The sequence below is a fragment of the Apodemus sylvaticus genome, chromosome 22 (genome assembly GCF_947179515.1).
Source record: "Apodemus sylvaticus chromosome 22, mApoSyl1.1, whole genome shotgun sequence".
NCBI classification, from domain to species: domain Eukaryota; kingdom Metazoa; phylum Chordata; class Mammalia; order Rodentia; family Muridae; genus Apodemus; species Apodemus sylvaticus.
This window is the reverse complement of record NC_067493.1, coordinates 33,344,120-33,367,435: the sequence shown is the minus strand read 5'-3', so window position 1 is coordinate 33,367,435 and position 23,316 is coordinate 33,344,120. Positions and strand designations below refer to the sequence as shown.

Below are 23,316 nucleotides of genomic sequence, written 5' to 3'. Positions count from 1 at the left end.
TAGAATCCTCCTGGGAGAGTCTAGGGTGTGGCTCAGGAGTCTGCCTAGCCTGTGCTTAGGTGCCTGCCAGCACCCTAAAAAGAGAAGCAGTTAGTTGTGTGGGACGTGCAGGCACTGGAGCTGGCTTGAGTGTGCAGAGTGGGAGGAGGGGCCTGCGGGACAGGGAGAGGCAAGGGCCTGGATCCCCATCCTTCAGGCATCTCTGCCTCCAGAGTTGGGGCCTGCGCACCCCAGAGGAAGTGCGTGGGTCTCTCTCTCTGGGAGTTGGAGTTGAGACAGGCATCACAGGCCCTGCGCAGGCTTTACATGGCCACGGCCTGCCGGGATCCCTAGGATGTCCTCTCTCTTGCTACTTAGGCTTAGTGTGTGGGTCAGTCCCTGAGGGAATCGATGCTGGTCAGCCCAGGACACTGAAGCGGAGTTTCAGCTTTGGTGAATTGCGTCAAGGTGAGGTAAAGCTTTCTGTCTCGTCCTCTTGTGCTGTCTCCCCTCTTCTCGTCTCGTTCCTTTCCCCTCTGCTCTTTTTCTCCCCGCCTCCTCCCTGCTCTTTACTCTTACTCTCCCAAGTAATATTTCGCTCTTTAGCCTAGCCTGGCCTAGCGCTTACTGTGTAGCTCAGGCTGCCCTCACATTCTCACTCCTTCGGCTCATGAGTACCAGGATAATAGACTTGAACCACGGTGAAGCGACTCAACAGAGCTCTACCTGGGCACTCAGGCTGAGGCAGGCCTGGTCTGGGTCTTTTCTCCTCAGATTGGGCTTCTGTAGGTTGGGGCCTTTCCTCCCCGTGTCCAGGCCCACAGGCACTGCTAGGGCTCTGGCAGGCCAGGCAGATGATGGAGGTCACTGGGCCAGCTTGCTGCTGGATCAGTGCTGCCTGTTGTTACTTGCTGGGTGGCAGGAGACAAGGAACTGGGCCAGCCTGCTGTGTTGGTTGAGCGGCTTCAGAGCACGCTGGCTGTCTCCTGGCGGAAGCACTGTGCATCCGTGTTTCCCAGGGCTTTCAGGGGCTGGGAGGGACGTCCTTTCACTCGCTCGAACCTATCCAGTCTGCACAAGCAAATGATTACCCGTATCTTTTCAAATTAAAAAATGACACGCTTGTCTTGTACGCGTGGGTGGGTTGGTGTACGTGGAGGTCAGAGACAGCCTGTCAGAGTCAGTTCTCCCTTCCACCATTATGCCCTGGGAACTGCAGTCCGGCCTCTGGCTTGGGGGCCTGATGCCCACCTCCCATATCTAATTTATTTGATGGTCTTCCTCAAGCTCTGCTCTGATGGGCTGTAGAGCCGCAGGGCTTAACGCACCCTCTGCTCTCTTCCCCCAGCTGGCACTAGGAGAAGTGCAAGCATTTGGCCCCTCGGTCTCCCTAGGGGCTGTGGTGGCAGGTCTTACAGCCAAGGGAGGGTCAGCAGCACTAGGTGAGAGTTTGCAGAGCTGTCTGGAGGGAGGCAGCAGGGCCAGTCAGGGCCATCTGAACAGAGCGCAGCTTAGGGGAGCCCGGGACCTACTCTGCCTGCTGCTGAGCCCCTGCCTGAGAGACTGGCACCCCAGGCTTTTGTGGAAACTCAGACCCTTTCTTTAGGTTTTTGTTTTGTAAAACTCTGGTTACCCTTCCCTCTGCTCAGTCTGGGTGAAACTGGCTGTGCCCCTGGGAATGTTCGCTCCAGACAAAGCTGTGTCATTTGTCACTGAGCTTCTGGGTATAAGGACATTTCCTCATAGATGAAGTTTTATCCCTTTAAGCAGCAAAACACGTGTTCTAAGGAAGGTGCTGGAAAACTTTCCAAAATGTGTCATGCTCACGCCCGTCTCTGTAAAGCCTGCGGGACAACTCGCCGGCATTTTGATGAAGGGTGGTGACTGAGGGCTGGCAGCTCTGAAATCTTAGCCAGGTGTGTCCAGCCTGTGCCCCACGGGCTCCATCTAGCTGAGCACAGCTAGCCATGAATATGGCTTAACACGTGATTGTAAACTTCTGTAAGACCTGAGTGTGAGCAGTGGGTGCCAGTTCCACATACATCAAAGTCTGTCCCGCCTCAAGTTTTTTTTTTAAATTTAAGTATGTGTAAGAGGGTGTGTGTGTGTGTGTGTGTGTGTGTGTGTGTCTGTGTCTGTGTGTGCGTGTGCCTGCCTGCCTGTCTGTCTGTCTGTCTGTCTGCCTGCCTGTCTGTCTGTCTGAAGAGGCCAGAAGAGGGTGTTGTATCCCCTGGGACTGCAGTTACAGATGGTTGTGGGTTCCCTTGTGGGTGTTAGGAATTATACCTGGGTCCTCTGAAAAAGCAGCCAATGCTCTTAACCACCTCCCCAGCCCCTGATTATAGTTTTTATATTAATTTTGCTGATGTATTTTATGTGTATGCACAAGTATGCACTTGCTTACCTCATGTAAGTTTAGAGATAAGAGGATTGCTCATGAAGTCTCGTCTCCCCTTCTAACATGTGGGTACCAACGATCCTCAGGCTTGGCGGTGTGTCCCTTTTTTTTTTTTTGAGACAGGATTTTGCAGTGTAGTCAGCTGCCTTATGTGTAACTCAAGTTGGCTTGAGCTCACGATCCTCTTCAGTCTCCGGACTGCTGGGATTCCAGGCATAAGCCACCACACCCAGCAGCATCTCTGTGTTTTCGCTGCTGCCCTGAGGGGCCGCCTTCCCTACTGCCACTGCCCTGGGAGCCTGGCTGCCAAGGCTGTGAGACTAGGACTGAGGCTCTGCCTTGTTCCCATGCTTGCCATGGGTCCTTGGGTCAGCCGCTGTCCTGTTTGCGATTAGGGTGTTATATGTTGCAGGTCCAGGGTTTTTCTTTTTATCAAATTTGAGTTAATTAACTTAGTTTTTGAGCTAGGATCTCACTGTGTAACTCTGGCTGGCCTCAGATTTACAGAGTGCCCCCTGCCCCTGCTCCTGAGGGCTGGGGTGAAAGCCACGCACCACCATGCCCAGCTGATTTAAAGCAGTTTTCATGACATTTATGTTTGTGTCCACATACACACATGCACAAACATATATTGTGCCATGGCACAAGTGTGCAGTTCAGAGGGCAACTTGTGGAGATGAGTTCTGTCCTGCGGTTCCCAGGGACCAGCTCTGGTCGTCAGGCCTGGCGCCAAGGCTCTTTCCCTTGCTAAGGCGTCTTGCTGGCCCTGAGTTTTCCTTTCCTCCAGTGCTGCTGTGGATCTTTGAATTCAGTGAGGGCTCTGCGGGCCTCCTTTTTTCTGTACCTGGAAGTCATGAGGGGTCTTGCGATTTGTGTACTGGGTTTTATATTCATTGTACCTAACCCCCTCCCCCCATAGGAACAGAAGCTGTGGAGTGGGACCTGGCATGCTATTTTGTAGTGTCACCTCAGAGACTATCATTGTTAGTCTATCCAATGTGGAGCTGAATGTAGCACAGGTCCAGGGTGGGGGTGGGGCAACATTGGATTTCCTTTGACATGAGCCTCGTTCTGCCTGGACTGTCAGGTTCTGTATAGAACATTGAAAGTCAGGATGTGGAGGAGGCTCTGTGATTAAAGCTCTTGGTTATTCTGTGTAAAGATGGGAGTTCAGAGTCTCTGAAAACTGCAAATGCCTGGTGGGTGTGGCTGGCTCTCCTGGAGTTCCTCCTCCAGTTCCTTCCTGTGCTCCTCCTCACAGCAAGGCGAGAGCCATATTGGTGAGCTTTGGGTTTGATTGAGAGATTCTTCCTCCATGAATAAGGCAGAAGAATAATCAAGCGTGATGCTGGACATGATATTCACATGCCCCCACATACATACAAAAACACGCATACATACACACGTGTGTATGTTGCACACAGACTCAAAGGCCTTGTCTCTTCTCAGCTGCATTTGGTGTGGAGTCCAGCTTACTCTCCCCATTCATGTGTCTTTCTGGTGAGGGAAGACCTGGGAGTGGGGAAGTAGCCAGAGACCCATCTCTGTAGGGCCGTGGGCTTTCTCCCTAGACAACCTTCTCATGTTGAGAAGCCATAGAGCCAAACTTTGATTTTTCTGGCACTGTTGATTCTGGGCTCAAGTTCATTGTTCCCTGGAGAGGTGAAGTGGGGGAAGGGCATGGTTGTGTTTAGTTTTGTCTCTTTAAACAAGGTCTTACTGTGTGATCTTGCTTGGCTTGGAATTTACTATGTATGTCTTGTCTCAAACTTGGGTGATCCCCCTGCCTCTTCAGTGCTGCCCAGAATACTGGGTTTGCAGGTGTGTGCCATCATGCTGGGCTGAGTGCCCTCACTTCGGAGCATCTGAGTGATTCACACCACAGGTCACCCTTGAGAGGGGGCGGGGAGAGGCACGGGAGCAGCCTCTTTGGTGATATGCATCTGTAATCCTGGCACTTAGTTTGAGCACAGCCTGGCTTACGTGCTAAGTTCAAGGACAGCCTGGGATACACATGAGACTATCTGAAGAGGGGTATGTGGGCTGGGGTTGGAGTTAAGTTGGCAGAGTATTGCCTAGAGAGGCCTGGGTTTAATCCTTAGCACTGTGTAAGTGGGGTGTAGTAGTGTACACCAATAATTCTAACACTCCAAAGTTTGGAGGCCAGACTTGAGGTTCATCTTCAGCTACTCAGTGGGTTCTAGGCCAGCCTCGGCTGCATGTTACCATAGCTAAAGGAAAAAAGAAGGGAAGAGGTAGAAACAGGCTTAGGGAAGGATGGAGCTTGCCAGCATCAGCATCTCAGCCCAGCTCTGGCTTATCAGATCACCCGTAATACCCTCAGTCTCGCCTTCTTTTGGGCCTGAGAATACAGGGGACAGGAAGCCTCACCACATGAGACTATCTTATTTGCAGAGAATATTCAAGAAACTCAAAACACCTTTTTGTTTTTCTAGACAGGGTTTTACTGTGTAACTCTGGCTGTTGTGGAACTTTGTATACCAGGCTAACCTCACACTCAGAGATCCACCAGCCTCTGCCTCCTGAGTGCTGGGCTTAAAGGCTGTGCCACCACTGCCTGGCAGATAAAGCACTCAGGCCAACCCTGCAGCACTGTCCTGCTCTGGGCCTTGCAGGAGGCCTTCCCTCAGCCCAGCTCCAGTTGGGTGTGTGGCTTCCCAGCTGGATGAGGTCACCAGCTGTGACCCACTCTCCACACTCCACTTTGTGACCTGTGGCTGTCTGTGTGGCAGGTCTGGGCCAGAGCCTGGAGGCAGTGGTTGGTATGCCCTTAGCTCTACAGGAACCAGATAGTGCCTGTCCCCTGTGCCCAAGTGCCTTGCATGTTCTGGCCTGAGGAGCACCTCTGTGTGGGACTACATGGGAAGTTTTATAATCTTAACATTTCATTGTCAGGACAGGCAGGGGTACATGGAAGGACTAAGAAGGGCCTCCTGGAAGGAATTCAGGCCTTTAGCCAACTGCTCTCAAAGCAGAGCTCTGCCTGAAACCAGGAAGTCCTGCATGTGGGGCTCCCGTGGGACGTGTTCGTGTGTCCATTTAGTCTGAGGTAGTAGGGATTGAACCCAGGCCTCACTCATGCTGGGGCAAGGCTCCAAATACAAGTCACCTTTTTCATGTGTTTTGTGTGTGTGTGTGTGTGTAGTGCGCGTGCACACATGTGTACACAGGTATTCATATCTGCTGATTCATGAGCACATGGAGGTCAGAGGACAAGTTTCAGGACAAGTTTCAGGACAAGTTTCAGGAGTACTCTCTTTCTACTATATCAGTTCCAGGGTTTGAACTTGTCAGCAAGTGCATTTCTCCACTGAGCCATCTCACCAGCGCCCCAAGTTCTTTTTGTAAGCTACCCAGGCAGGCCGTAAACCTCTGTGTATAGCTAGCTCAGAATGAGGTTGAACTTGGTGACTTTGGCTGGCCTGGAACTTGCCACATAGACCAGGCTGGCCTCATACTCAAAAGAGATCCACTTGCCCCCGTCCCACCTTTTTTTTTTTTTTTTATTTGAGACAGGGTCTCTCATGGAACCTGGCACTCCATGGAACTGATTGGCTAGACTGGCTGGCCTGGAAGCTTTGAGGATACAGAGCTGCCTGTGACTTCAGGCCCCTCTTGGGCCTCTGTGCACAAGCAAACATGAACATGCACACACATACACACACACACACACACACAGATATACATACCCATATCCATGCACAACACATGTATATAGTTAATACTAAGATCTTTAAAATTTTTCATTTTTGTTCCAGAGCTAAGGATAGAACCCAGAGTTTGCCTTACACACAAGATAAGCACTCACTAAAAATACCAAATCCATAAGCGTTATAGGAATTCTTCAGAAGTAGTGTTGGAGCTTGCTGGCTGCATAGTGTACGACACTGACTTTGCCATTCCTGGCAGTGTTGGTCTCTAGTACTTGTTAAAGCGCCTGCCTGCCTGCTAACCTCTTGTCTATGTAGGGGGCCCGAGAGCATTCCTGTTTTGCTTCTGTTTCTGTGTCTTTTGAGATGTAGGCTGGACTGGCCCGTGGGTGCCTCTGAACTCATTATATAGACCAGGCTGGCCCCTTGAGTGCCATGATGCCCAGCCGAGAGCCCTCCTTAAGTCTCTTTTGCATGTACTTATTTAGTGTGCCGCAGCCCACATGTGGGTCGGGCCAGGCAGTTTGCTTGAATTGGTTCTCTCCTTCCATTCTGGGTTCTGGGACTTGAACTCAGAATGGCCGACTCTGATAGGAAGTGCACACACAGTAAAGTGTTGAGCCATCTTATTGGCCTGAGTGCTGTGTATGTGTGTGTTTCAGTTTTTAATTGGAACACAGTATGAAAGTGACAGAATGTCACGTGAAACCTGGTTGAACGCCTTGTCTTCAGGCCGGAGGAAATAGCACTTGGGCCTCCCTCCACCGGGGGCTGTGCGAGAGTGCAGCCAGGGAAGCTCCCAGGCTTGCCGCGCCACCACTCACTGAGTTTGCTCTCTTCTCTCCTCAAGTGCCTCCTTCCCCAGCGGTCCCTCTTCCAGCAGCCCAGGGAGCGCCCCCACCACTGTGCCCGTGCAGATGCCAAAGCCCAGCAGGGTCCAGCAGGCGCTTGCAGGTAAGTGTCCTCACAGATGGGGAGGGGATGGTGAAGTGAGGGCCCTGTCACCCTTTGAGTCCTCAGGGAAATCCAAAGTGACTTCTTGGGGATCTGTGCTTCTGTGGGGTGATTGATATACCGCTACCACCACCCCTCCCCAGGGAGCAAAGTTCAGGAGCCTCTCTAGCCCTGGGGCGTGTCAGGCGCTTTGGAGACCTTTCTAGTATTTACAACCATACAACCAGTTAAACTGTAGTTAGAGTGTTTCCTCTAACAGGGCCCTCAAGGGAGTCATGAGACATTTTTAGCCCCAGCTAGGTCTCTTTTTTTTTTTTTTTTTTTTTTAAGATTTATTTATTGTTATATGTAAGTACACTGTAGCTGTCTTCTGACACCCCAGAAGAGGGCATCTGATCTCATTATGGATGGTTGTGAGCCACCATGTGGTTGCTGGGATTTGAACTCAGGACCTTCGGAAGAGCATGCAGTACCCTTAACTGCTGAGCCATCTCTCTAGCTACGTCTTATGTGTATGTATGTTTATGACTTGTTTATTATGTATATGTACATACAGGAAGGATGTATGTGTACCACATGAGTACAGGCTCCTAAAAAGGCCAGAAGAGGGCATCAGACTTCCTGGAACTAGAAACAGACAGTATGAGCTTCCTGGTTTGAGTGCTGGGAACCACACCTCCAAGAACAAGCCGTGGTTTTAACTGTTGAGCTGTTTCTCCAGCCCTAAGCTTGGGTATTTTGTTTTTGGGTTAGTGTTTTGTGAGTACACATGCGGGTGGATCCAGCGGACAACCTCAGGCGGGGTCTTCAGTAGCCAGTCACCTTGTGTTTTAAAATAGTCTCTCCTTGGCCAGGGACTCGGCCTCCGCTAGGATGGCTCCAAGGATCTGATTGTCCCCGCCTCCCTAGCCTCTGGGACTACAAATGAATACCTCTGGGCCTAGCTTTTTTTTTATGTGGGTCCTGTGCATCAAAATTAGTTCCTCATAGTTAGCACAGTAATTTTTTACCCGCTGTACTATCTTCCCAGGACTTAAAAGCTTTACAATTTACACTTATTTGTGTGTACACTTGTATTCTTGTGTAGGAGTGGCGGTGGGCAGGCCATGCAGTTTTCAGGGACAGCCTGTAGGGGTCAGTATTCTCTATCATAGTTGTGTGTCCTGTGTGCTAGGCAAGCACCCTGTCTGCTGAGCCTGTCTGCCAGAGGTCTGTCTTTATCCCCATGGGGGTTCCGTGTGGCTGGAGTGGCAGGCCTGGGCGATGTGTCAGAGGGCAGGAAGCATGAGACTTGGTTCCTGGGCTGACAGTGGTGGCCCAGGGGATCTCAACTCCTCTGTAGGCCTGCACAGCGCCTCCTGCATGGGTGTGCTGTCCGGATGCCCAGCAGACAGTAGTAGGTCAGTAGCATTTTATCCTGGGGCTCATGCTGAGGACAGACAGCAAAAGCAAGCCTGAGGGTTTCAGATAGCTAGGTTTAAAAAAATGGCGCACAGTGAAGAGGCTGAGGTGGTGGCGATGTTGGTCTCAGCCACAGTGTGTACTGTGGCGCCTACTGGCTGAGAGCACAGTTGCTCGTCCTGGGATGTGAGGGGAGCGTCACTATATTGGTTTTCTTTTTTCTTTTTTTTTGGATTTGGTTTTTTTCGAGACAGGGTTTCTCTGTGTAGCCCTGGCTGTCCTGGAGCTCACTCTGTAGACCAGGCTGGCCTCGAACTCAGAAATCCTCCTGCCTCTGCCTCCCAGAGTGCTGGGATTACAGGCGTGCGCCACCACTGCCCGGCTTATATTGGTTTCTTTGCTGTATAACTAAATACCTGGCCTGAGACTTAAGTATGGGGTGCTGTTATTTTGGTTTATGGTTCCACGGGGTACAGTTCTTCATGGCAGGGTGTATAGCAGTGAATCCGTGAGGCAGCCATCACTCACTGCACATCGGCAGGAGGCAGGGAGAGTAAGCCTCACGGTTTCCTAAGGAAAGCTAACCCAGCACTCCTCCCTCTCATCTTTCTGCCATTTGCACTCTTTGTCCTTTTGCCGCAAACCCCCCATTTCCTGTGGCAGCTGTATTTGAGCCCAGGAGCATCTTTGGAGTAGGGTGACCCACTCTGGTGGCTGTGCCCAGTAAGCCTCTCCTGTGTGCATTTGGTGACTCCTAGTGAGAGGCCACCGCACAGTCCCCAGCCTGCTTCTGCTGTGCCGCCCAGGCAGTGGCTGGCCTCTGCTTCTGTCCCCAGCACAGCCTGCTCATTACCAGAGAGCGGTGGCCCCAGCTGCCCCTCTGCTGTGGGCTGTGCTCTCTAGTTCAACCCGTGCTGGAAAGGCATGGGTGTGGGAGGCTGTGCCAGCTCTGGATGCCTGTTCAGATGACCAGGGAAGCTGCTGTCAAGGTGGCTAAGAAGCCAGGGCGTCCGTTCCTGGAAGGAGGGCCTTTGGAATCAGACTAAGATCTAGAAGAACTTACGTGTGTTTCTGTGTGGGTGTGGGGAGTGTACAGTGTGGCAGGGACGGGGACCTCCAGCAAGAGAACATTCTTTCCCAGGAAGTGTCAGGTTCAGATGCAGAGAAGAGGCATCCTCCAGGGAGTGTCCGTCTGGGGAAAGTGTGGCTCCAGTGGGGTAGTCTGTGGAGACAGGAGCCTGTCTGGTGTCAACATCAGTGGCTATTGCGGAGTTTTCTCAGCTGGGGCCCTGGGGTGGCTTCACTGGGGGCGCGGCCCCGCCTCAGCAGTGTCGCTGCAGCTGCAGCTGCTACTTTACCCCTTCCTGTGATAGAATCCCAGACAAAAAGAGCTAGGAGGACAGAGGAAGGGAGGACCAGGCGTGCTGGGGAAGGCAACTGGTTACGGCACATCCCAGTCTGGAAGCCGGAGAGATGAGTACTTACTAGTGGTCTGGCTTCCTCTCCCCCTCTTGTCACCAGACAGCAGCCCAGGGACAGAGTTGCCTACAGCCAGAGCGCTCTTTGCCTCAGTTAACTCAGTTAATCTGGAGGCTCGTGGATGCGTTCCGAGGCATGACTCCTAGAGCCTGTCAGGTTGACAGGTAATATCCAGAAGGGCTGTGGGCAGCTGGAGGAAAGCATCTCACTAGAGAGCAGATGATCACAAGCCAAGAGGGCACAGCCAGGCCGAGCAGCTCTAGCAGAGTCAAGGGAAGGCCCCGGCTCGTGGAGCCAGTGCTGCTGGGACTACCCCTGTTACCACAGCTTGGCTGCACCCTGCCACATTCCTGTTCTTCCTTCCCTGTGCCCAGCATGGGAGACACCACTCAGGAGGCCCCTGGGGTGTTCTGCCCTTGTTCTCCTAAAGCCACCATCCCTGTCCCCTACTCTGTTCCCGCATACTGCGGGCACAGGCTTGGCAGTTGCTTGTGCAGACTCCTGGGGAACTTGGAGTCCAGGCTCTCTGGTGTCTGGCCTGGAGCACTGTATTGCTGGTCTGGGGAGGCACTGGTACCCTTCCAGTGATCAGATCCCTTCTCCTGGGGAGAGATTTTGGTCTCGATGGCATGCACAGTGTCACCACTTCACTCTCTGCGGGGTCATGAGCACTGAGTGTGAAATGCCTTCTTCTAACGTTTGTCCCCTCTGCATGTCTGATCTCGCACCCGTGCAGGCATGACGAGTGTGCTGTCAGCCATTGGACTCCCTGTGTGTCTTAGCCGTGCACCCCGGCCCACCGGCCCTCCCGCCTCCCGTCCGGCCTCTAAAAGTCACAGCTCAGTTAAGAGGCTGAGGAAAATGTCCGTAAAAGGTAGTTCCGGTTCACACACACTCTCTAGCCCTGCCCAGCTTCCTCCAAACCTTGCTGCCTGGACTCTCTTCTTTGCCCACCGTGGCCCTTTTCTCCTCTGCATCTCTTCTCCCTGCCCTGTCTGCCAGCACAGGTGGCTACTGGCATTTCCCCGTCAGCATTGTCGGGTGAGAACGTGGGACTTTGCAATGGTGGCTGCAGGTTGTGATACTGCTGTCTCTTCAGGGCCTCACCGACCTTGAACCTTTGGTTGTCTTGTTGGCATCTCCCACCATGTCGAGGTCATGTAGCGTTGAGTTAGAACCCAAGCCTCCTTGCCTGTGCCTGCCAGGCTAGCAGTCTGCCGCCTCAGCTCAAGTCCTCGTCGTCTGCATACACTTGTGTTCTGCTTCTGTAGAGGCAGACTTAGGGACTGGACAGGCTGGCAGCAGCTTACTATACCCAGGTTGTTGGGGAAGAATACAGACAGGTGGCCCTTTTGGGTGTAGGTGCCTCTCGTGGGATCGATGTGGCTGGCCTGCCCACTTGGGGAAATGATGGTAACCGAAGCTCCTTTCAGCTCTTGAAAGTTGTGCGGGCAAGTGGGCAGCAGTATGCTTAGCTGGTCCCAACCAGAGGGAGGTCAGGAGCTAGTGCTGGGAGAGGGTTCCCGAGGCCTCTGTAGCCACAAACCAGCTTTTGAGACAAACTATTGATATTTACCCAAGGCTACTTCAATGCGTTGTATCACCAGGCCTGACTGGGCTCTTCTAAAAGGCTCCTGGTCCCTTCTTCAGGAGCCACAGTACTGTTGATTTTTATGTCTGGCTTCTTTGCCAGTGCCCAAAGTGTGAGTGTTTGCAGGGATTGTGAAAGATAGAGGTGTGTGTGTCTATGTCTGTGTGTGTGTGTGTGTGTTTCGGTGAGTATAAGACATATGAGGTGTATGTAGTACTTTCTGCTGGTTTCTGTGTTCCCCAGGAGCTAACAGCTGACACCTCCTATCAGCGACAACTTCTAGGGTCTCTGCAGTGGTCGGATTTGGTCATAACATATGAACTAGATCAAGCCCCGTGTCCCCTGATGCCAGCCTCTACACTACACCGCCTTGCCTTGTGGCTGTCACCTGCTTTTCTGCACTGGAGGGGCCCTGTGGTCCCACTCTCAGTTATAAATCTGTAGCCATGGGCTGAAGGCTTCAAGATGGCCTCAAACAGGGGCCCCCCTGTGACCTCTGGCGACAGTGGAGCCCTGGAGGGGTAGCTGTTTCATGCCTACATTGTTCTGCCTGATGCCTTCTCTGCCCCTTCTCTAACTTGTCTGAGACTCTGAGACCCTGCTGCCCACTCTGTCCCAACTCTTGTGCTCCTTGGAGAGTTCTGGTCCCTAGCTCAGGGCTCCCCTAAGCCCCATGCACAGCCAGCCATTTCTAGGATCACTTGGCTTCCGAGCCCAGTGGGCTTGTGACCCAGATCCTCCAGTCCCAGGGAGGGGTGAGGAGGCCGCACTCTCAGTGCACACGTGCTCAGGCCGCCCCTTCCTGCCTGCTAGACTGGAATTTCTATGGAAGAGTGTTGGCATTGAGCAGGCAGCACTGCCTGGGTCTCTCAGAGCAAAAGTGTCTTTGACAGTTTTGGGGAAGTTTCCTGGGGACATTGCTCAGGCGTATGTGCTGGTCTGTTACGGATCCTTTGCTTCTGGGGTCTCCCCTGTTGACCAGCCCGGTCTGTAAGCAGGCAGCCTGGGTCAGGTGTCGGCGTCCTGTGCTAACTCTCTCGTCTCAGCCCTGCTAACCTTTCCTCTTCGCAGCCGGAACTTGTGCCTGCCTGCTCGCCCGCTCCCCTCCCCCTCTCAGCACTGCTCTCCCCTCCTGCATGCCTGGCACAGCACTCTCATCCCGTTCTCTTGCAGAAGGGGCGCCAAGGCCCGAGCCGGAGCAGGTGATCAGAAAGTACACCGAGGAGCTGAAAGTGGCCCCTGAAGAGGTATGTGTCCTAGGAGGAGGAGCCCAGCCCTTAGGGGCTTCAAGGGGCTGACACTGCATCCAGCCTCCCACGGTTAGGCAGGCATCACTAAGATGCGGCCACTAAAGCTCATTCTCATCTCAGGCCAAGCTGAAGCCCTGCGCAGTGTGCTTTGCCCTAGGCCTGCTGGGTAGGCATGGCTGGCTCTGCTCAGGCCAGCTTGGTGAAGGAACAAGGTGGCCTTGTCTGAGGAATGCCCTTTCCTCTCTAGCTCTGGTCTCTAATAAGAACCATTGAGTTGTTGTTTTTGCCTGGTGGCCTGTGGGGTTTGGTCAGCTTTTCAAGGACATAGGTGAGAGATCTACCTGTGTGGTCCTCTGTTCCAGATTAGTCTCTGGGTTGACGTGATGGCCTAGCACCCCTTCTTCTGACAGAGCCAGGCTTTCTCCCTTGCCCTGGCTCACTGTGGCCCATACAGTGGGTGTGCAGTGACGAGTGTGTGCCGTGTGCTCCCTGCAGGACTGCATCATCTGTATGGAGAAACTAACTGTGGCTTCTGGGTACAGTGACCTGACTGACAGCAAGGCCCTCGGGCCCATGCTCGTGGGCCGCCTCACCAAGTGCAGCCATGCCTTCCACCTGCTGTGCCTGCTGGCCATGTACTGCAACGGGAACAAGGTACCACAGTCAGTCTGGGTGGGGTCGTAGGGACCTGTCCCAATGGCCCTTTTTTGAACCTACTGCCTCAATATGGTGTTGCATACCTGTGTGCTTTGGAAGTTGAGGCAGTAGGAACATTAAGTTCTAGAACAGCCTGAGCTATATAGAGAGACGCTGTCTCAAGGAAAACAAAGAAGTCGCCAAGATATCTTTGGTGCTAGTATAGCAGCAGGCTGAAGGGCAGCTGCTAAGCCATGGGGTGACAAGGCTTGGGATCATTCTTTTTTTTTTTTTTTTTTGAGACAGGGTTTCTCTGTATAGCCCTGGCTGTCCTGGAACTCACTCTGTAGACCAGGCTGGCCTCGAACTCAGAAATCCGCCTGCCTTTGCCTCCCAAGTGCTGGGATTACAGGTTTGTGCCACCGCTGCCCGGCAGGGATCATTCTTGATTAGATCAATAAGGGCCTAGCCAGGGTTGTGGCTCAGTGGTAGAGCCTCTGCCTAGAATCCCCCAGTGAGGGGCTGGGGCATGGCTTAGTGGTAGAGCCCCTGCCTGGAATCCCCCAGTGAGGGGCTGGGGCGTGGCTCAGTGGGAGAGCACTTGCCCTGGGTCCATCCACAGCATCAGAAAAAGATGTTTCTGAGCCGCACCCCAAGCTGTAGGAATATGTCTGACTGGGTTCTGTTCGTGACTCCTCCAGCCTGCCTGCAGGAGGGACCCAAGGCTCCTCTGAGTTTTAGAACTCTATCTTTTACACACTACCACTTCCATGTATGTCACTTGCGCATATCCTGTATGAGAATCTGAGTAGTGAGCCATGCATGGTGAAAAGGCTCGGGACTGCAGCATGGACACTGCTGTCTCAGCACTCAGGAGGCGTGCAGAGGCTCGGGTGGAAGGCCAGCCTGCGCTGTGAAGACAGCCTTAACAGCCACCAGGGCAGACAAGGAGAGGAGCTTCCAGAACAAGTCTAACCCCGAGGCCGTAAACAGCCGTAGAGTTGTCTGCGGACCTCACGTGCGCACAGAAACACACATTAGTAATAGAGAATTAGCTAAATCACACAAGCAGCTGTGTCTATCTAGACATCTATCTATCCATGTCTCACTGCAGGCTGTGTGCCACTACACATAGTCCTCCTCAGGCCCGGAGCAGCTGACCTAGCTGCTGTCCTCTTAGTCAGGGTGGGCATGTGGGAACCAAGTCACACAGCAGTCATTGAGGCCCACTTCCTTGTCCTCTTCGGGACAGCCATGAGCAGGGAGGTCTGTGGAAGTGACTAAGTGAGGACTTGACCCTCATTTTCCTGCCACGTGCCGGCCTCCTGGTGTCTCACCAGGACTTGTACACAGCACAGCCTTCTACAGTGCCCTGCTGAGGTCTGGTTTCCTTGTGCAGAGACTGCATGGGGCCAGAATGAACCGTGTCGAGTCCCGCCCTCCGGCTCATTCTGTCTCATCTGTCCTCTCCAGGATGGGAGTCTGCAGTGTCCGTCATGCAAAACCATCTATGGGGAAAAGACGGGGACGCAGCCATGGGGGCAGATGGAGGTGTTCAGGTTCCAAGTGTCCCTCCCAGGCCACGAAGACTGCGGGACTATCCTCATTGTTTACAACATCCCTCATGGCATCCAGGTGAGGGGCTGGCCAGAACCACCATCCCTGAGTGCCTCTCTTCCTGCCCAGCGCACTCTCGCCATCTGCACCCAGTGCAGGGTCAGGACGGCCCCGCCTGTAGGACTGCGGGGCTGCTGAGTAATGGACGTCCCTCCGCCGCCCTTCTCTGAGTGAACGAAAGCTCCCCGCAGGAGTCGACTGAGCTCACAGGGTCCGGGAAGACCAGGCTGTTGGGGGCTGGAGAATTGGGTGCCCACAGTGTGCTGTGCAGGTGCTGGGGTACAGGGCAGGAAGGGTACGAAGAGTAGGGCAGCCCCTTGTTCCTAAGGGACTGGTTCTGAAGTTCCACGTGAGAAACCCGGCCCAGGGGTCCTGAAGGAAGGCACACAGAGGAGGGTGCCAGGCCAGTGGCCATAGGTTAAATGGCCGGGAGGCGTGTCCACTGTGAGTCTTGGCACAGAAAGGAGTGGACCCAGCTTGGAAGGCTGGGCTGTGCTGGCCACACTTCTGCCATCACGTTGTCCTTTCCTCTCACAGGGACCGGAGCACCCCAGCCCTGGGAAGCCATTCACTGCCCGAGGCTTTCCCCGCCAGTGCTACCTGCCGGATAGCCCTCTGGGCCGCAAGGTAAGTCCCACCCCAAAGCCGTGTGTTTCCCCTAACCGGGGACCCACCACATGTGGGGAGACTTGACCTGAACAGCAGCTCCGGAGAGGAGAGCCGGGCTCCATGCTGGGTCAGCATGGTGAGGGGTCACAGCAAACACTAGGGACACCTGCCAGCCCGGGTCCTCAGCGCGGACTTAGAGTCAAGGAAAAGGCTCCCAGGACCATAGGCTAGCTCACTTGTGAGCTTGGATGTAGGCCTTGGGAAACAGGGCCCAAAGCACAGGGTGGGGCACCCAGGCCTGCCAGGCAGGGCGTTCTGAGCCACAGCAGGGCAGCTCTCCTGGTTGCTGTTGTGGAGTGCTTGCCTGGGGTACACAGATCCTCATAACTGAGCACAGTGCACACTTCTGCAATCCCAGTACTGGGGGGTGAAGGCAGAAGCGTCGGGAGTTCAAAGCTATTCTCAGCTAATTCCTCCTCAAAAAGTGAACACAAACCCTTGCACTTCTGGACTTGGTTTTGTTGTTTTGTTTGTTCTTCTTTTATTGGGGTTATGGAGCTGTAGGGCCATGCATGGCTTTCATGCAGAAATTGTAAGACATCTCTGGGGTCCTTTCCCTCACCGTCACGTGGCGCTGAGAATCAAGCTTGGTTCTTCAGGGGTGTGTAGCCCACTGTGCCATCTTGCTAGCTGTCTTTTCTCTCTCCCTTCTGAGGTGGTGCTCCCAGATAAGTATTCCACCCCTGAGGTCATCTCCTTGTCCCCAAAATCCTCAGCAGGAGGCTGACTGGAGAGAGGGAGGCCGCTGGTCCAGTCAGATCTGGAGGGAAGGCCAGCTGGGAAAGGGGAGACCAAGGCAGAGAGGCTGGGCTGGGCTGGGCCAAGACTGGTGGGGAGTGCTCCAGGAGCTCCTCCTGTGGCTCAGCCTGGGCCTGCAGGGCACACCTCCTGAGCCAGGCAGTGTGGCTATCAAAGGGATGACCTTCCCTCTTCCCGGCAGGTCCTGGAGCTCCTCAAGGTGGCCTGGAAGAGACGACTCATCTTTACCGTGGGGACTTCCAGCACCACAGGTGAGACCGACACGGTGGTGTGGAATGAGATCCACCACAAGACTGAGATGGACCGCAACGTGACAGGCCACGGCTATCCAGACCCCAACTACCTGCAGAATGTGCTGGCCGAGCTCGCCGCCCAGGGAGTGACCGAAGACTGCCTGGAACAGCAGTGACCCTCAGGCCTGCCTCTGCCGACCCCACAGCCCCTGGGCGGGTGGGCAGGAAGGTGTGCCTTTGCTGAGAGGCAAGAGTGTGTGTTGGATTGTGTAGCCCACTGGGGTTGCACCTCCTCCTAAAGTTTGGGCTTCTTGCCTCTCCTGCCACCATCCTGTCTGGGCTGGGTCTGCCTGGGACATGGGTACCCTCAGTATTGTACTTGTGGGAGCTTAAGCTGGAGCTACCTCAGTGCACGGATGGGACCGGCCCTCCAGCCTCGGGGGACTGGTGACCCAGCAAGGGGTGAGCAGGGACCACCATACTCCCAGCTTCTGGTCAGCTTCTCATACCTCAGATTTTATTTGCAATAAAGGCCCTATAGCCAATATGCATCTGTGGGGAGGTAGGTGCATGTGTGCGTGCGTGCGCATGCATGTGTATACACATGCGTGCATGTCTGACAACATGTATGTCGTCACACTGAGCTGCTTGTGGAGCAGAAGCCATCTTCATTGATATTCAACTCACATCTAGGAAGTGAGGACAGAGACTGTGGAGCCTCACAGCAGGACTCCTGTGACACATGTGCTCCCTGCAGGTCCCCAGCACTGGATCCTGTCACAGCGGCCATTACAAAGTGCTGTTCATACAGGGTGGGTGCTGTCTCCATGTTTCCCGTGATGCTTGGAAGGGTGGTGACTGGACGGGCCTCTGAGGCCGGCTCTAAGACCCTGGCTTTTCAGACTGGGTCCCACTCTTTAATCCCTATGATCCTCCTGCCTCAGCCTCTGCAGTCCTGGGATTATAGGTGTAGATCACCACACATGGCAGGGTCTTCCTTTTCCCTGTATTTTGGTCATTTTCACTTCCTGTTATTCTCTGCCACCCCCCCCCCCCCCAACAAGCCCTGTCCTATGTCCCTGTCCTGTATTTGTGAGCTACAGAGTTTCATTAGAATTGCTCCACGCACGTGGAAGAGGGGTTTATGGGAATGTGGGTAGCTTCGCCCTGGGCACACCACTGGGGAAAAATGGCTCCCTCTCCCCAGCAGTCACTAACTTCCTGTAGCTCCTCCGGTAGAGGTGTGGTTCCTATTCCCTTCCTGTCCCCCTCTCTTTCCCCTTCCCCTCTCCCCATCCATAGTGGAGTGTGGCTTGGCCTCACTGGGACTTAGCACAGTGACCGTATCATGTGCAGAAGATGGCATTTCACAGCGCTCTAACCTCTGGTTTACAGTCTGGCTCCCCTCTTCATCTTCCTGTTTATAAGGACATTTCAGATGGTCCTAAAACTATTGTGAGCACAAGACTCATGTAAGTTAGCCTTGGGGAAGAAGCCATCAGGTTCCTCGGCAGAGCCCCTAACACAGCTGCACCCCAGACCCCAATCTTACGCTGCCTCAGGACAGCAGTTGGGATGCATCCCCAAATTCTGTTCCCCGCTGGTCTCTTACGGAGTCTTAGTGCTCTAAGCACTGAAGGACAGCGAGATTCAGGGAGAGGATGCTGCAAATCACACACCTATGAGGATCAGAAGAGGAACCGTTAGAGTGCAGAAGAACAGGGCAGAACAGGCTGGGGAGCCAGGGAGGCTCAGCACTGCTGCTCTGCCAGAGGACGGCCCGAGGCTGAGTCTTGGAACCACCTGCAATCCTGCCCAGGACACCAGTGCCTGCCTTACACATGTGCACATGTACACCCATAGAAATAATTCGGGTTTTGTTTGTTTTTTGAGACAGGGTTTCTCTGTGTAGCCCTGGCTGCCCTAGAACTCGTGTTGTAGACCAGGCTTGCCTGGAACTCACAGGAATTGCCTGCCTCTGTCTCCTCAGTACACCACCAGCTGGCTATTTATTTATTTATTTGGACAGGGTCTGGACACATGGTTTGGTATTTAAGTGTACATGTATACTGTTCTGGCAAAAAAAAAAAAAGTGGGTCTAGTTCCCAGCACCCACGTTGGATGACTCACGACTGCCTGTAAGGCCAGCTCTGGGACATCGGCTGCCTCTGACCCCCAAGGGCAATGGCATGCATGCCGTCTCGGGGACTGCACAGCTCAGTGGTAAAGAAGAGCCAGTTCTCGTGAGTCCTCTTCCCCCCCCCCCCCCCCCCCCCCCCCCGCAATCTAAAATGCAACAGACATAACGTCCAAAATGAAGCAAATGACTGTCAAGGAAGGAAACGGTGCCGCGTGATCGGTTGGCAGTGTAACTCAAAACTAAGAGAAACATGCCAGGCACTGGGGCCAGGTGTCCTTAGCCATCTAGAGGACAAGGTGGGAAAGCCTCCACCAGCAATAGGACATTAGAACAAGATAGCTCAAAAGCAAGCAAGAAACCGAATAAACACCCCACCCAGCAAAAACAACTGCTTAAGTACTGGATGAGTAATCTGGGCATTTACCCATCGCTGCCGGGTATGTAAAACATTGCCACATTGCAATCAGTTCCTCAAAACCTCTCGTGACCGCTGGCTTTATTCTCAGGGATCTGCAGAGGGTTTTACAAGAATATGCCTGCACAAAAGTTACATGCAAATATGTGAAGCAATGTACCTAATAGTCAAAAAGTAGAAACAGCCTGTAAAAAAACAAAGTCTGGTATCTGCATGTGATAGTGCATTCATCCTCAAAAGTGAGCCACGCAGGTCTCAACCCTGTGAAGATGCCGGACGAAGAAGCCAGGCCTTCCACCCTTTCAGAGGTCGAGGGTCCTGGGTCCCAGTCCCAGGGCAGCCTGGGTATCCTGGTTGGTTTTTTGGTTGTACTGGTCTTTTTTTGTTGTTGTTGTTTGTTTGTGTGTGTGTGTGTTGTTTTTTCAGTCTGACAAAAGCTAGATACTTTTGGCAAGAGGGAACCTCAAATTGAGGAAACAGCCACCAGATTGACCAGATTAGCCAACTGTGGGCAGTGCAGCCTCTGGGCACGTGGTCTGGGGCTGTATAAGAAAGCTGGATGCTAGCCGGGTGGTGGTGGCGCACACCTGTAATCCCAGCACTCTGGGAGGCAGAGGCAGGCAGATTTCTGAGTTCAAGGCCAGTCTGGTCTACAGAGTGAGTTCCAGGACAGCCAGGGCTACACCGAAAAACTGTCTCAAAAAACCAAAAAAAAAAAAAAAAAAAAAACCAAAAAAAAAAAATCCCAAAACAAAAAAAACCAAGCAGGATGCAGCCATCAGGGGCAAAGTGGCTTCTGCTTCAATTCCTGCCTTGAATTTGTGCCCTGACCTCTCAGTGGAGTGTGACCTGAGAGTTGGAAACTGAAAGAATCCTTTCCACCCAGAGCTACCTTTGACCAAGGTGATTTCTCAGAGCAATAAAAACCCTAATTAAGATACTGAGCAACTGCCAGGCGGTGATATCAGGCACATGCCTTTACTCCCAGCACTCTTGAGAGTCTGAAGCCAGCATGGTCTACAAAGCAAGTTCTAGGACAGCTAGGGCTGTTACACACAGAAACTGTTGCAAAAAAGAAAGAAAAAGATGCTGAGTATCATAAACCTGTCTTAGAAAAATAAGCTACGGAAGGGGCCTGGGATGGTCTAGGTAGGTGCTCTTGCCACCAACTGCATGACCCTTGTTCAGTCTCCGGGTCCTACGTTGTGAAAAGAGGGAAACTAATGACTGTAAGCTGACCTCTCACCCCGACACATACACCAAGGTACAGACCCTTCCTCCCATGCATACAAATACATGGAGTGAACAATAGGCGTGAATAATCCGTGCACAAACCAGGCCTAGTTACACAGGTCCACCAGCTCTGTGTTCTATAAGGCTGAGGCAGGAGGATTGCAAATTCAAGGTCATGTTTGGGTAACTGAGTTTACAGCCCAGCCTGGACAGCCTAAAGAAACCTTGCTTTAAATTTAAAAGTGGAAAGAGGTGTAGGACTATTGCCCCCCTAGCACGCCAGACGCCCCTGGGTCCAATTTGCAGTGGACATTTTTGTCTTAAGGTTTTGACTATTCCTTGAGCCTGAGGATTTAGCCCAATGGTAGAGTGCTTGCCCAGAAGATGCAAGGATCTGGATTCCCCAACACTAAAAAATAAAGGAGGGCTGTATGGAATGTTTGCCTGGTGTGCTCTAAATCCTGCGTTCAATCTTTATACCTCAAACAACAGTAAAACCCACTGCTATAAGCCGCCCATTATAGTCAAAGTATAGAGAGACAAGGTGATCTGGAGTCCGTGGAGGGTGGAGAGGACCGAGGGTTGACTACTTAAGGCAGTTATTCCATTTGGGATAATGAAAGGGATTTGACATCAGCACCGGTGGCTATACACTTTTATAAATACCTTTTCTTTCTTTTTAATTGAATTTATTTTTGTAGTTAGGGGACTACACCCAGGGCCATATGAATGCCAGGCAATTGCTCTCTCGTTGAGCTATCCCTAATGTGAATCTTACAAAAATAGACAAAATCTCCTACCTAGGGGTGTAGAGAATTTGCATAGAATACTCTATTGAACAGTTCAGGGGTGACTCAGTCATCTTTGCCTAGAATCCCCCAGGGAGGGGCTGGGGGCGTGGCTCAGTGGTAGAGCCCCCAGGGAGGGGCTAGGTCATGTGTGGTGGCTTAAATGAGAATGACCCCCATAGGCGCCTATGCTTGGATACTTGGTACCTATTTGCTAGAACTGTTTGGGAAGGGTTAGGAGGTGTGGCCTCGTTGGAGGAAGCGTGTCACTAGGGGTGGGCTTTGGGGATTTTTAGGCCACTTCCAGTGTTTTCTCTCTGTCTTCTACTTGAGGATCGGTATGTGAGCTTTCAGGTATTTTTACTGCCATGCTTTTGCTCCACCATCATGGACTCTAACCCTCCAAACTGTAAGCCAAACTAAATGCTTTCTAAAGTCACCGTGGCCATGGTGCTTTGTCACAGCAATGGAAGAGTGACTATATCAGCATGGTTACAAGGCACTGTGTACCAACCCAGGTCTTCACAAACAAAAAAGCACATTCATTGGGCTGGAGAGATGGCTCAGCAGCTAAGAGTACTGACTGGTCTTCCGAAGATCCTGAGTTCAAATCCCAGCAACCACATGGTGGCTCACAACCATCTGTAATGAGACCTGACTCTTGTAGAGTGTCTGAAGATAGCTACAGTGTACTTACACATAATAAATAAATAAATCTTAAAAAAAAAAAAAAAGCACATTCACGCTGCTATAGTAATTCACACCTGAATCCCAGAATTTGGAAGAAGGCAAGAAAATCGTGAGTTCAATGCCAGCCTGGACTACACAGCAAGAGTTCTGAGCCAGAGATTCCTAGCAAGATCTGTCTGAAAGGAAGACATACACATGTAGAGTCACTGGCCTATGTATAGCAGTGTATATGAGTTACATATATAAAGAAATATATATATAGTGAAGGCTGTATATGACTTGGTTGCCAGGTTGCTTACAGAAGGTAGCAGTGCCCATCTGGAATCTCAGCACTTGGCAGGCGAAGGCAGGGGCATCAAGAGTTCAAAGATGCCGGGCGGTGGTGGCACACGCCTGTAATCCCAGCACTAGGGGAGGCAGAGGCAGGTGGATTTCTGAGTTTGAGGCCAGCCTGGTCTACAGAGTGAGTTCCAGGACAGCCAGGGCTATACAGAGAAACCCTGTCTCGAAAAAACCAAATCCAAAAAACCAAAAAAAAAAAAAAAAAAAAAAAAAAAGTGTTCAAAGACTGCCAGGCAGTGGAGGCACATGCCTTTTATCTCAACATTTGGGAAGCAGAAGCAGGTGTATCTGAGTTCAAGGCCAGCCTGATCTACAGAGTAAGTTTCAGGACAGCCAGGGTTATACAGATAAACCCTGTCTCAAAAAGACAAAAAAAAAAAAAAAAAAAGAAAGAAAGAAAGAAAGAAAGAAAGAAAAAAGAAAGAAAAGAAAGAAAAAAGAAAAGAAAAGGGGAGGCTGTAGAGATGCTCAGCAGTTAAGAGCACTGACTGTTCTTCCAGAGGTCCTGAGTTCAAATCCCACATTGAACCCCATGGTGGCTCACAACCATCTGTAATGGGATTCAATGCCCTTTTCTGGTGTGTCTGAAGATAGCTACAGTATACTCATATACGTAAAATAAATAAAACTTTAAAAAGAAAAAAAGAAAAAGAGTTCAAAAGTCATCTTCTGTTACATAGTGAGGCCAGCCTGAGAACCTGTCTCAAAAACAGACAAACAAACTTAAAATGACATAGACTAAGACTCAGAGGGTTTGCATAAACAAAATGTTTGTCAGTTATCAAAGGCTGTTCTGGCCTCCTCGGGGCACAGGTTACATGGAGGGCAGGCAGTGTCTGGGAGATGTTTTGAGACAGAACCGGGTTGGGGCCAGCCTACCATACAGGCTCTCCTCTCTCCTCACTTCCTGGATAAGGATGGATGGCCAGAGGGTGGCTCCTGGCACCCAGAGTTCAGGAATCCTAGGCATGTGGTTCTGGGTCCAGAGACAGGAGGGGAGTCTCCCTCCCAGGGCCAGGCGGTAAGGTGGTACCACAATTTAGGGGTGGGGTGACTGGGGGATCACGCGAA

The 23,316-nt window shown here is 52.3% G+C and overlaps 1 protein-coding gene across 3 annotated transcripts in view; it reads left to right on the top strand.

Moving 5' to 3' along the window:
* Positions 1 to 17,182, top strand: part of Dtx2 (deltex E3 ubiquitin ligase 2) — a 34,457-nt gene extending 17,275 nt beyond the window's left edge. For 2 of the 3 annotated variants that reach the window (XM_052167980.1, XM_052167979.1), the window contains 7 exons: positions 6,899 to 7,002; positions 10,619 to 10,756; positions 12,647 to 12,720; positions 13,219 to 13,377; positions 14,833 to 14,994; positions 15,514 to 15,603; positions 16,586 to 17,182. In XM_052167980.1, the coding sequence (XP_052023940.1) occupies positions 6,899 to 7,002; positions 10,619 to 10,756; positions 12,647 to 12,720; positions 13,219 to 13,377; positions 14,833 to 14,994; positions 15,514 to 15,603; positions 16,586 to 16,813 (955 nt within the window). In that variant the 3' untranslated portion in view covers positions 16,814 to 17,182. The remainder of the gene's footprint in view (positions 1 to 6,898; positions 7,003 to 10,618; positions 10,757 to 12,646; positions 12,721 to 13,218; positions 13,378 to 14,832; positions 14,995 to 15,513; positions 15,604 to 16,585) is intronic. The other variant, XM_052167982.1, reaches the window with a different exon arrangement.
* The last annotated feature ends 6,134 nt before the right edge of the window (positions 17,183 to 23,316 follow it).